This window comes from Polyodon spathula, chromosome 24 (assembly GCF_017654505.1).
Source record: "Polyodon spathula isolate WHYD16114869_AA chromosome 24, ASM1765450v1, whole genome shotgun sequence".
In the NCBI taxonomy this organism is placed as follows: Eukaryota; Metazoa; Chordata; class Actinopteri; order Acipenseriformes; family Polyodontidae; genus Polyodon; species Polyodon spathula.
The window spans coordinates 14,609,413-14,621,434 of NC_054557.1; the positions used below are offsets into that span (position 1 = coordinate 14,609,413).

General features: G+C 40.1%; 1 protein-coding gene across 1 annotated transcript in view; it reads left to right on the plus strand.

Moving 5' to 3' along the window:
• Nucleotides 1-12,022, plus strand: part of LOC121299180 (dual specificity mitogen-activated protein kinase kinase 5-like) — a 69,748-nt gene that overhangs the window by 51,687 nt on the left and 6,039 nt on the right. The window contains exons 20-21 of the mRNA XM_041226789.1: nucleotides 4,076-4,137; nucleotides 5,236-5,281. Of these exons, the coding sequence (XP_041082723.1) occupies nucleotides 4,076-4,137; nucleotides 5,236-5,281 (108 nt within the window). The remainder of the gene's footprint in view (nucleotides 1-4,075; nucleotides 4,138-5,235; nucleotides 5,282-12,022) is intronic.

A 12,022-nucleotide genomic window follows, 5' to 3' on the forward strand; every position in this document is an offset into this window, starting at 1 on the left:
GCCCATACTTCAACTACTACCCCGTACCTCCTCCTAACGGGCCCCTGCTAACCCTGTCATCAAGAACAGGGATCCCTGTTGTGTGGATGTGACTGAAATCAGAAAATACTTTCAGAGTGAGTGCAGAGTCCCAGCCTGACAGACTGTGACCTGCTGAAACAGAGGGGTCAGTCATTATGCTGAATAAATAATACATGCATTTTCAAAGTTAAAGTAATGCCTTTATATTATTATGTAGTGTTCCAGCTTCATGAGCTTCAGCAGTGCACCAACATAGCTGCCTAATGCAGTCTCAAAAAGATCCGTCACACGTTCAGTATCACAATTATTAGAGTAGCTGTGTGTTCCACCATTAGCTAAACACAGCAGTGGCTGCAATTTGCAGCGGCTTACAGTCTCGTATGCAAGTGCGGTGCCTTTTTCTTTCTGCCTGAGCACCTTGCTGACACGCGCTAATAACAGAATGCCAGGAGAGGGTCCAGTCGGAGTTGCCACACGTTAAACATACTGAACTTGTCCTTTCGCTGCTAGATTGTGCATAATTAATAATTAAACGGTTTCAGTTGTAATGGGTTGACCTCCCTGAACTGTTCATTACTCACCAGACAAACGCATCACTCAAACTATTTTTTTTTTTCATTGCCCTTCTTTGTACCCTGGCTGCTTGTGCTCAGTTTGGTTGCCACTAAGATTTAAGCTGACCAAGGACTTGATAGGAATGCAGTAAATTAAAACTTCAGTGCTGTGAAGAGAGACACATTAACAGCAAGGGGCTTGCAATGCGCTGGGGTTGATGTAATAAGATTGGATTGTATACAGAGTGCAGCCCCCTTTTATAAAGCTGTAGTCAGGGTATCTAGTTAAGCGCTAGTGAAATGACTATATAGGGACTATAGGATCCATGACCATATTGCCTAATAATGAGGGTGCTGTGTGAATATCATCACATCTGGATAGAGCAAAAACACACTTACTGTACGTTTTGTTCCAAACCTTGTATATTAAAAATAATGTCAGGTTTGTTTTGTTTTTTTGTTTTTTCATTCCTAATATTAAATTGTCTAGTAGCAGCAAAGGATTAATAGTTAAATACAAACAAAATGTTTAAAAAAATGCATAACATTAAGATATCAACTATTAAACTGATGTGCCATTATTTATTTCTTTTTTTAAACGTGCATATATTTGAATTATCTTTGTGTAACTAAAGCATTGGGGGGGGAAGTGGTTCCCACGTCATTGTGTTAAGTGACATTTTGCTTGCCTATTTGTGTTGCTCGATTGTGTTTTAGTCCGCTTGCTAGTTTTCTGTAGTTTGGGCAGGTGCAGTAGGTGGTCCTAGAGTCTGTTTCAGAAGTTCTCCTGAGATATCAGAACCTGTTCATCTCCCAAAACCTTAGGTATGGGACAGAATACCCAGAGACAGCAGCAGTTGGTAGAACACAAATCTGTCACATTGTTGCAGTGAGTTCCATTTAATTTTAAGGGTAATTCAGGAATACCCTGGGAAAGTCAGGCTGGTTATGACATGAAGAATTTGTGAATGGCTGTCTAAAGCAGAAGACCCCTTTGGCTCCCCTTACCCCTTCAGATATTTATGTGTTAACTCATACAGTCCCTGTCCACCCTTCCTAACAACAGTATGAGCAAGGAGCTGCGGACCGCCTTCCCCAGCATTGGTCAAGCCACCTGCTTCAGGGGTACTTGTTTCCTGAAGATGCTCTCCTCCTTTCAACACGTGTATTGGGGTTCGACATTCATCTTGCATTCATAAAGCATTAGCATGTCACTAATGCAACCTGCAGGTGTATCTCTGCTATAAAAAAAAACAGCGCTGTTGCAGAAATCTGTGAAATGCGGCTGTATGCCTCTGTAAATCAAAGCACGTGTCTTGCAAGGGTCCTTTGGAGTACGTATTAGAATAAATACTTTAATGTAAATATACGGCTCTTAAGAAAGCTGGTTTAAGCGCGGATGGTTTTCTCTTTTATCCTTTGCCGAGGCACGAAACGTTGCCTCCTCTTCATGCTCCTCGGCTCCTGGCAGAGACGTGGCTGCATCCATCCATTCGGGATATGAAAGACTTTCACAAAAGAAATATGAAAAGAAAATAATTGCTGTTTTAGAAAACCTAACCTTTGTTCATTCCCCCTCCTATCGTTTGCTCTCCAGTTGCTTGATTTGAATTGTGTTTGTTTGTGCAGCTTCCAGTTGTTGAATAGAAAACAGTAAAGCACTAATAGGAGCACTGCTTCATTCTCTCCTGTGTAATTACAGATCTCATTTTTCTGATAATTGGCCTCCGCAATTACATGTATATTTACTAATCACGTTGAGATGGCTCTGTGATTGTATCTGTGTGCCACCATTGATAGTGATGGGCTCTGCATATTGGCGAAGGGCTTTTATCATCTTCTGTTTTTTTTTCAGTACATCAAAGCTCCCCCCCCCCCCCCCCCCCCCCCCCCCCCTCCCCCCCCCCTTGCCATAATGAATACATGCATGCATTCGACACAGTTGTGTGCCGGGGAAATTGTTTGGCTCCCTCCAAATGCGGCGCGTGCTGAGTTTGTAGCCTGCAGCACTGAAGGGTTGTGTGTAATGATATATTGCTCATCCGAGCGGCCGAAGCACTCCAAAGCACAGTGAGATTAAAATAAGTCATTCCTTTGTTAATTTAAATAGGTGCATGTATCATACTTTGCAAGGTACTTTGAGAGGGAATGTCAGGGAGAAAAAGCTGCCGAAAGGTATTTTTAATAGCGATGAGAATGGATTGAGAGTCACTCATTTGCTTTCTTGCTGCTGCTTTTTTTGCTGTGGTTTCTGACAGTTTCACTTGTAAATTGAATGAGATGACTGTTAAAGTACTATATGCTTTAATTTCATTGCATTGGGTACAATCTTGTGAATCCTTTCAGAGGGAGATAAAAACACATTCCTCCTACTTTCTTTGCTTTACAGCAAAATGTCTCAGCAAGAGGGTGGCCTAATTGGCTCTCAGTGAGATATCTTTCGTAAAAGACACTTTTCTGGACGATTCATTTCTTTAAGAAGAGAAACAACCTCCTAATTGTGTATTGAAAAAAGAAATCTGACTGATAAATAATATATATATATATATATATATGATATATATATATATATAAGATATAATAATATATATATATAGATATATATATATATATATATATATATATATCTCCCGGGAGCCAACTGACACAGAATACTAAGGGTCATATTCATAAACTGATAAATGCATAGGGTTTTAATGCATTTACTGGCAGGCAAATGCTGCATGAATTCGACCATGAGTGTCTCCAAGTATTTGGATGAGTGGCAAGATGGGGATATCTAAGTGCATCATTGCCTTGATGCTTCCATGGTAATGTTGCTACGTGCTATTTGTAAGCAGCCCTCTGATCTGTGGATTGCACAAGACCAGTTGTGCTTGATTTGAAAGGTGTACAGCTGCCTGCGTTGTGTCCGGAGCAAGGCTGCACACAACAGCGCTCTGCAGAGGCCAGCACTCGCCTCTGCATGTGCATTGCTCTCTGAAAATTCCTATTCGTTCTCACAGAATCACTGAAGCAGCTTTGTTTTACTAGTGCTACAATAGTCCAGGATTTTTTTTTGTCTTTGTTTTAAGGCTTTTATGTTTTTTTCTTCATTTTTTAAGATACATAATTAGTCTTGCATTACCTCATATACACTCTCCCATTGTTAATTACAGTAGAGTTTGCCTGTAATTTAAATAATCATCAATTTCTCATTTACCCTCTTCCCTCCCTGTGGCTATCATTGTCCTTGTTCACATCCCATATCCCATCAACATTTCCTTCATTGTCTATGTGTCTGACACCACCGTTTCCTTGGCCTCAAATCATCCCGCTTCTCTGCACTCATTCCCATTTATAACTAAGCTAGACGTTCTCTTTCTGGTGCTCCGTTATTTACTCCTTCATATATTTATATATCCCACACCCCGTTTTTATTTTTTTTCTCGTTCATTTTCCATGACGGTGCTCCAGTATAAATTGTCTTTTTTTTTTTTTTCTTCTCCCTCCATTCCCAGGACCCTCCAGTTCTTCCGGTCGGGGAGTTCTCAGAGCCGTTTGTACACTTCATCACTCAGTGGTAAGCTCAGTCTGCAAACATGCCATGCCCTCCGTGTAAATGATACATTCCATTAACTCTGTGACTCTGGCAGACCTCATGGCTCTCCCTGCGTCCTTTCCGAGACGGGGAGGGACTTGGGGGCCTTGGGCAGATGGGGGAAGGAAAGCTTAGGAAACTGTTGTTTAAATTCCAGCAATCTTATTTACACAATAAGGTCGCGCACAGCTAATAGCAGTCAGCAGGCTGGAGTGTGCTGCGAGATCGCAGGCAGGTATAGCAGCCGTTGTTTCCATGAGTATTGTAAGCCGTCATAACCTTTTTAAAAACTACCTCCTAAATCCTGTAAATGATTAATTGACAATGTGCTCCCCAGAGAGTGCACTGAAATTGTAGCTACAGCAGCCAGGGTCATTTCAATAGCTATTAAGCATAAATAATTAAACAGTGGACAATGGCTCTAAAAACTATGTACACTGTTAGAACCTTAATATCACTGATCACCCTTGTAATGTTGTTAGACAATGCCTCTGCAATTATAATTTTGCAAAGGTTCTGCAGTTTCACATTGCAGTGTTTTTAAGAAGGGTAGAAAGGTTACATTGAAATTCAGTCTGTGGGTCCTCAGTTGTAATTGACTAGGATGTCATGTAAAAGTTTGCAAGGTGGAGGTATGGGGAGAGGTTTCTGAATGTTATATTTGCACAGATGTCAGTCTGAAATGTAAATGATGGCAGGTAATAGCTTTGCAATCCCCAGGGAGTGCCAGCTACTTTGGAATGGCAGATTAGGGCTGTTACCTAACCAGTCTTTAGACAGCTTCAATTGGTTGCTAATGGGTGCATTATTCCAGAGGTGGATATGTTTGCTTATACTGGGAGCAAATGGTCCTTTGCAATATTTAATGGTCTCTAACTGCTTCTTGGTCACTAGAGTAGTTGAGTAGTTCTGGGCATTGCTTGTATCAAACTCAACAGGTGATCTCTGTAAAAAATAATAATGATAGAGAGTTTCAGGTATTTTATATTCTGACCTGTATTAAAAAAACACTTGTTAGGAATGCAGACAGTTCTTGAGCCTATATCTGTATATCTCCCCTGCTTGTCTGTATCTTTATAGTATGAGGAAGCTGCCTAAGGAGAGACCAGCTCCTGAAGACCTCATGGTGAGTTCCTGAATGTTTCTTCCAGTCATCACTCACATTGTTTTGTTTTTTTTCCATGCCCTCGCTATACCTCTCAGTACCTACATTTAAAAAAAAAAAAAAAAATGCAGAAGTCAATGTTTTGACAAACGTCTCGACTATAATTGTCTTGGCGTCCTTACTGATAAACCCTTTTTGTTGAAATGTTTCTCAAGTAATTTCACTAGCATCTTGTTTTTTAGTCCTTCTAACTAACCAGCCTAGCAGAAAACACCTATTGGCCTTGCGAGATTGTGAAAAGGTGTGCGGCAAGAGTACGACACTACAGACAATAAAAAAAGACTCGGAGGAGAAACGTTTGTTAAAGAGGTTTATTTTCTTTTGGCGCCCGCTCACCCAATATCTAACCAGATCTGTGATCCAAGCTGACCAGGCCTCGAGGTGGCACGGCTGCAACACAGTGTTTACACTTTGGACTGTCTGCGCTGTTAAATATCTTGCCACTCGGGCTATTGAAGGCTGCCTCCTATATTGTATAGGGGGATTGTGAAATGTGAAGATACGGCATCCGCAGGTTTTCAGTCTCTCCAGGGTTACAAGGCAGCCTTTTTTTTGTATAATAAATGACAGTTTTTATGCGAGCAGCAAGTGGAAGAGAGAGAGAGACCATACCCAATAGGTCATTTATTTAATGCAGCTTGTTGATTTGACAATGAGCCAGCTGTTAGAAATAACCCAGAACACTGCTAGAATTAGTAAATAATGATTATCCTCACTCCTCCTGGTGCCGTTTCTTCCTGCTGACTGTGATCAAGCTCTGAAAGCCGTCCACGAATTAGGGGGCAAAACACAATTACAATTCACTTTTGTGAGGTGATGGCATTGCTTCTTCTACAGTAAAGCAAGCTACTTTTGAAGAAAAAGTCTTCACAATGCAGCGATATGCTAATATGTTACGCTGTAACGCTGTTGTATGCAAGTTCTACCGTCTGCCTTGCATTATTCAAAAGTTTGAAGTGTTGGTTCATTATCAAACAATAGCAAGCAAATAGATATATTTTGGTAACACTGGTGTAAGTGCATGTTATAAATAGTTAGTATTGCATACATAATTGTTTTACGGTTGTTATAAACAGTATTCGTGTTATTGACAATAAAAACGGTCAACACAGGGTTATGATAAGGGTTATGATAAGTGCATCCTAAGGAACATTCTGACTTTATAACAAGGCACGAATCTTCCCAGTAGTAGTAAGGTCATTCATTATAAAGATGTTGTTATAAACTGTTACTCCCTTCAGTTGCAATAGCCTACCTTAACTGGGCCGAAATAACTGGTAAAAGCTGTTATCCCGGCTGCTGTTCTGCAGAAGAGGAATGTACCGTTGCGTTCGGCGTGTGCCAGCGACGTTTCTGTCACTGAAAGCCGAGGTGTAAGTGCTTATGACAGGGTGTAAAGAAGCCATGCTTCTATTGAGTGCTTGTATCTGCATCAACACTAGGGGTGTCTAGGAAGGAGTTACCTGATATAAAAAGAGCCGAGTACTTCCCAAGCGACTCCTTTTCCATGAGTTATTTAATGGATTTGGGTCTAATGTCAACCTAATAGCTGTCCAAACGTGACCAAAAGTAAGCCATTCCTGACATTGAAAATGGCATAGGCCCTCTAGAAAACCACATACCTGACGCTCTGTGTACATAATATGACATGATTACTTGACTGAAAAACCTCTTGACGAGATCAGTAATATTAAATAGAATTGAGCATAATTTTGTCTTCTGAAGGAGATTTTAATAATAATAATAATAATAATGACAACAGTATGATTGCACGCTGGCAGGTTCTGTATTTCATGCTTTATATTGGGTACGTGTAGCTGCTAACTTGTTGCCAGACAAACAGCACTATTGATTCGTTTTGCACAGACGCTTTTGCCCTGTGGATAGAGGATGCAGATGCGGTTTGCGGTGAGCGGAATCATCAACTTCACAGGAGTTTCCATGCATTTCCCCGAAGCTTTCCCTGGCTAACCTCCATTAAATAGAATCTATGCATAGAAAGTATTGGGTCACGGAGAACCAGCACCCCCTGTTTCAGATCAATGTGCTGCTAATACTTTATCTGGGCCACTTGATTACCTCACGCTGATTCAATTCCTCATTGTTGTGCAGGGTTTGGCTCCTGTGGAAGCTGCTCTCTTCACATACATATTAAAAACATATACCCATTCTATCTGTATGTAAATGTGACAGGCACAGCTGGATATTGCAGAGGAGTGTGCTTTACTAATAGTTATTGTCTGTTCTGCGTGTTCAGTGGCAGAGAAGGAAAGAGGTTCTAAAATCAAGCTGGCGCGGAGATTGTGTCTTTATGTTAATGGTGACGATGTTCTTACCGTCCTGGCATTTTTTTTTATGTTTTCATTTCTTTACGTTATTTCTTAAACTCTCTCTTTTTTTTTTTTTTACTGCTGGTCTATTTTCTGATGCTTTAACTAAATAAATTACACTTCATGACATTTGAATGGGTCTCTTTCCTTATGAAATGCATGGCAGTAAAATATCAGCTAATGCCTAATTGAGAAATCTTTTAGCTAATGATAGGAAGTGCTCTAATATAGACCAAAAACATGGATACACTGTAGTGCCAATTAGTGTTTCATACCTGCTTTCTAATTTCATTTACCCAGGATCACTTCATGATCTTCTCACTGTGACGTCACAGTCTCAAATGAATAGTCCGTGTTTGGTAAGGATTGAGTGCACTAATCCAGGAAACAAATACACTCAAAGTTCTGTTCTGTGTCGTTTATTTCGGCTTTGTTTCTCAGTCTTTTAAAGCAGTTGGATTTTACAGCTTTCTTTGTGACAGTTTTATACTCCTGGTAAATATAAATTGAAGAGAAAAGCAGTTTGTGTTTCCCCCCCCCCCCCCAAACATTGTGATAGATAATTGTGATAGATATGGTTTATTTCAAACTATATTAACCAGGAAAGCTTACTGAGAATCAGCCTCTCATCTGCATTCGAATGTACCTGAATTTACAATCCTCTAAAAGAAATGGTCACCTGCTATTAACAGCCACTAAAGCCCAATTCTTTTTTCACTACAGATGAATGAGAGTTGTTGTTGTTGTTGTTGTTGTTGTTGTTGTTGTTGTTTTATCTTGTATTACCAACTTTAAACCTTGTCACAGTTTCTTTTGCAGTTTCATGAGAAGTGGAGTGTTGCCACTTGTTATGATTTAAATGTTATCTATTTGAATTGTTATTTCACTGTCAAGTGCTTGAGAGTGCCCCACATCTGGTTAATACATTGCTGTCTGATGGGCTTGACTTCTGACCTTTGACCTGAGGGAACTGACACCTGCCAATGAAAACAACAATTTTATTTTTTTAATTTATTTGTTCAGCTATTGAGGAATAATTTGTATGTGGTTATATACAGTATAAAACAGCTGGTACATCGTTGTGAGACGGAGTTGGGGAAAATCACACACATCACTTTTTGTCCCTTTGTGCTGTTTTTCAGAATTAGGAACAATATGAAAAAATAAATCTATATGTGCTGGAGAAATTGGTTACTTCAATTCTAGTGTAGGATATTAGTCACCGGTATGGGACTGAATCACAGTTATATATAGTGAGCAGGAGAAGACGGGCTGACCGTTTCTAAATAACTTTCACTGGGGGGTTTATTCCAATCAGCTCTTCTCTGAATTCCTTCGGAGCACAGCTTTTTAAACGGGTGACCCAGATTCACCAGACAAATGGAAAGAGGAAGCACTGTGTGGAATCTGCAAACCATGTGTCAAATTATAAAAAAAGAAACTGTCGAAAATCTCTTACGTTTGCAGAAGAATTTGAGGCGATAAACGCGGCAGAAAACCAATAAGGTAGAGCCGCTGCTTGCTTTAATTTTTAAAAAAATTTTTTTTTGGTTATATGAAGATGTCTGCTTCAGATGCACATGTTGTTTTTTGTAGCAGAAGATTCTGCTTTGATTGACAGCATTTGATCATGACAGTTACTTTCTTTATTTGGACCTCCAGAGTGGCGCTTGTTCAGAGCTGTTCCATCAAAGCTCCCTTTTTATCCTGTGAATTCCCAGTGGAGCCGCAGTCATTGTGAAAGAGCCTCTTAGCACCTTTGTTGTAGCCATCCCCAGTGATGATTGGACCCAGCTGGTAGCAGATAAGAAAATGTTCCTCTCACAAAGAGGCCATGTCTCCTGCCTCTATGGTTTCAATAATTTTAAGAGCCCCCCTAAACCTGTTGAGGATTAAAAGTAGCCGTAGATGTGAAATGAGTGTCAAGTATTAGTAATCGGGAGATTAGGGCCCCCGGGGCACCGGAGATAAACAACTGCAATTAAGGCAGATCTGCTGGAGTAAACAACATTTCACACAAACAGATGCCTGAACCATTTTAGGGATTGAGTCCAGGGCAGCGAGGAATCGATGTATGTCTTGTTTACACATTGCAGACCCCTGCGATAACAGGGAGGCTAAATATTTCATAGAGTCTGATTTTAGTTAATTTATATTTCGGCGCTTCACAGTAGGTAGACTTGGTTCCAGCGGTAGCCAGGCCCCTTTTTATGCTGCATTCACAGGGAGTGACTAATTGTGTATGACGGGCTCCTGCGTTTAAATTGGCCTCGACAAGAATGGAAATCTCGTTTTGCATGCAAGCAGCACGCTTTACTTTCTATTACTTATGTTAAATATCATTATCAGATATTGTCTTTCCTTCAGAAGCTGGAATTCTGGCAGCACTGTTTAATTACGTCCGCGGGACTGTTGAATAATCTGTGCTTCTAATAGCAGGTGGCATATGACAGTGAGCAAGAATATGGGAACTTGTACACAACCCCTGTGCTGCAAATATTTGTCCGGTTGCAGACAAAACTGCAATGGTATTTTCCTCACCTGAACAGCCATGCAAAAGTAGCTTCAGTGCAAGACATCACCCTGATCAGTTGAGTGAAACAAGAGATTGCTCTTGTTGTCATGTACACGGTGAAACATTATCCTTGTACTGACTTCACGTAGGGGTTTGTGCTTGAGAATTAAGCACCCCTTTGTGGGGAGCCTGCTGTATATGGTTTTGTAAACCCATTGCAGATGGTACTTCAATTGCAAATATATCGTAAACCATTTCAGATGGCGATTTTCATATTATTATGGAACTTCTCATGCAAAATATACCGACGCCCCTTTATTTGAGCTGTGACCCGAGCTGGCTTTTGGTTTCCGGATAGTACAGACACTTGGATATATTGGCTTCATACACAGCTGTTTGCTAGTATTCCTTCTGTTAAAGTCCAGTACCGGTGTTCCACAGTGAGAATGAACCGTTTAACAGCCACATTGCCACATATCCATTCTACTTCATGTTTACAAGCTGTTGTGTCAGATGTGCTTTTCCTTTACATTATGCCCTGGCGAGTTTTAGAATATGAAGCGATGCGAAGCATGGTCTTCATTTAAATTATCTGCGTCTTCATTTCAGCTAATGCCACAAAAACATTGTTATAATTTTACAGTTTTTCCATTGTTTAGCTATATAAAAAATGTAAATGGGTTGGTAACTACATAAAATGGCAGGTCTCGACAAACAGAACAAAAACTTTTTATTGACATGTGTAATCTTTATACTGGTCATTTTTGTATTTAAATTGCAATATTAGCTGCATTGTCAGAAAGCATTGGGGCCAATGCAATTAACTTGAACAGCGAAATGTTGGGGAAATGAGAAGTTCATCAAATTCAACAAACACAGCATTAACAGATTTGACACCAGTGTGTATGACTCTCCTCAATCAGGCTACATTTTAAAGTTCATTGGCGGGGCACGGTTTCATTGCTTGTTTATTGAATGCCATTCCACCTGGTGTTTATGACACACAAGCGTTGAATAGAGATGCATTAAGCAAAATGCCATTAGAAGAAATCCAATACGAGCAGATGATAAATACTGTACCCATGATGTCCCTGTAACAGGGCCACTAAGCGGTGTATTGTTGTGTTCCCATCACATGGTTTGTCGATGTGCATTATCATTATAAACTTGTATTACTTTTCTGTAGCCTGCGTGATACTGCGACGGCCCTACTGTACAGTCGCTGCTTGTGGAGTGGTTCCTTTGCTATAAGTTTCCGTGTCCAAGGTCGAAACCTTGGGGGATGGTGAATGTAGGTCTAAAATGCAGATGTATATTATTTTAGAAGGCAGCCCCAGAACACAGCTATCTAGTTACCTTTTCTCTTAATATCCTCTTTCACTGTCACACACACACACATTCTCACCACAGGGATCTGATCATTTGTATGCAAATCTCGAAAACCGACTTCATTACACTGACCCCTTTCTCACTTGCCTTTGAGTTTTCTGGGGCTGCATTCGTCTTCCCTTTAAGAACCCTGAAATCAACGTCTCTTGCACTCCACAGCTGTATCCCTTCCACATCCTAATGAGGTGATGACCAGCCGCTTGTTATAATTGCTTTAGACTCCTTTTAATTTTCAGGCTTATTAATCATAAGTAGAGTTATTTAAAATTGCATAAATTAATCTTAGATTAAAAGCCTATCAGAGCCTCAAAACAATTAAGAATAAGGTAAAATTTCCCTTGGGTTGTGAGTTTTATTTTAATATTGCATTCAGGTGATCATCAGGACTTTGATGCAATGCAGTGATTAATATATTCAACATTTTAAATGAGTTTTCTTTTTCCTTAAAAAAAAAAAAAAAAAAAGAAA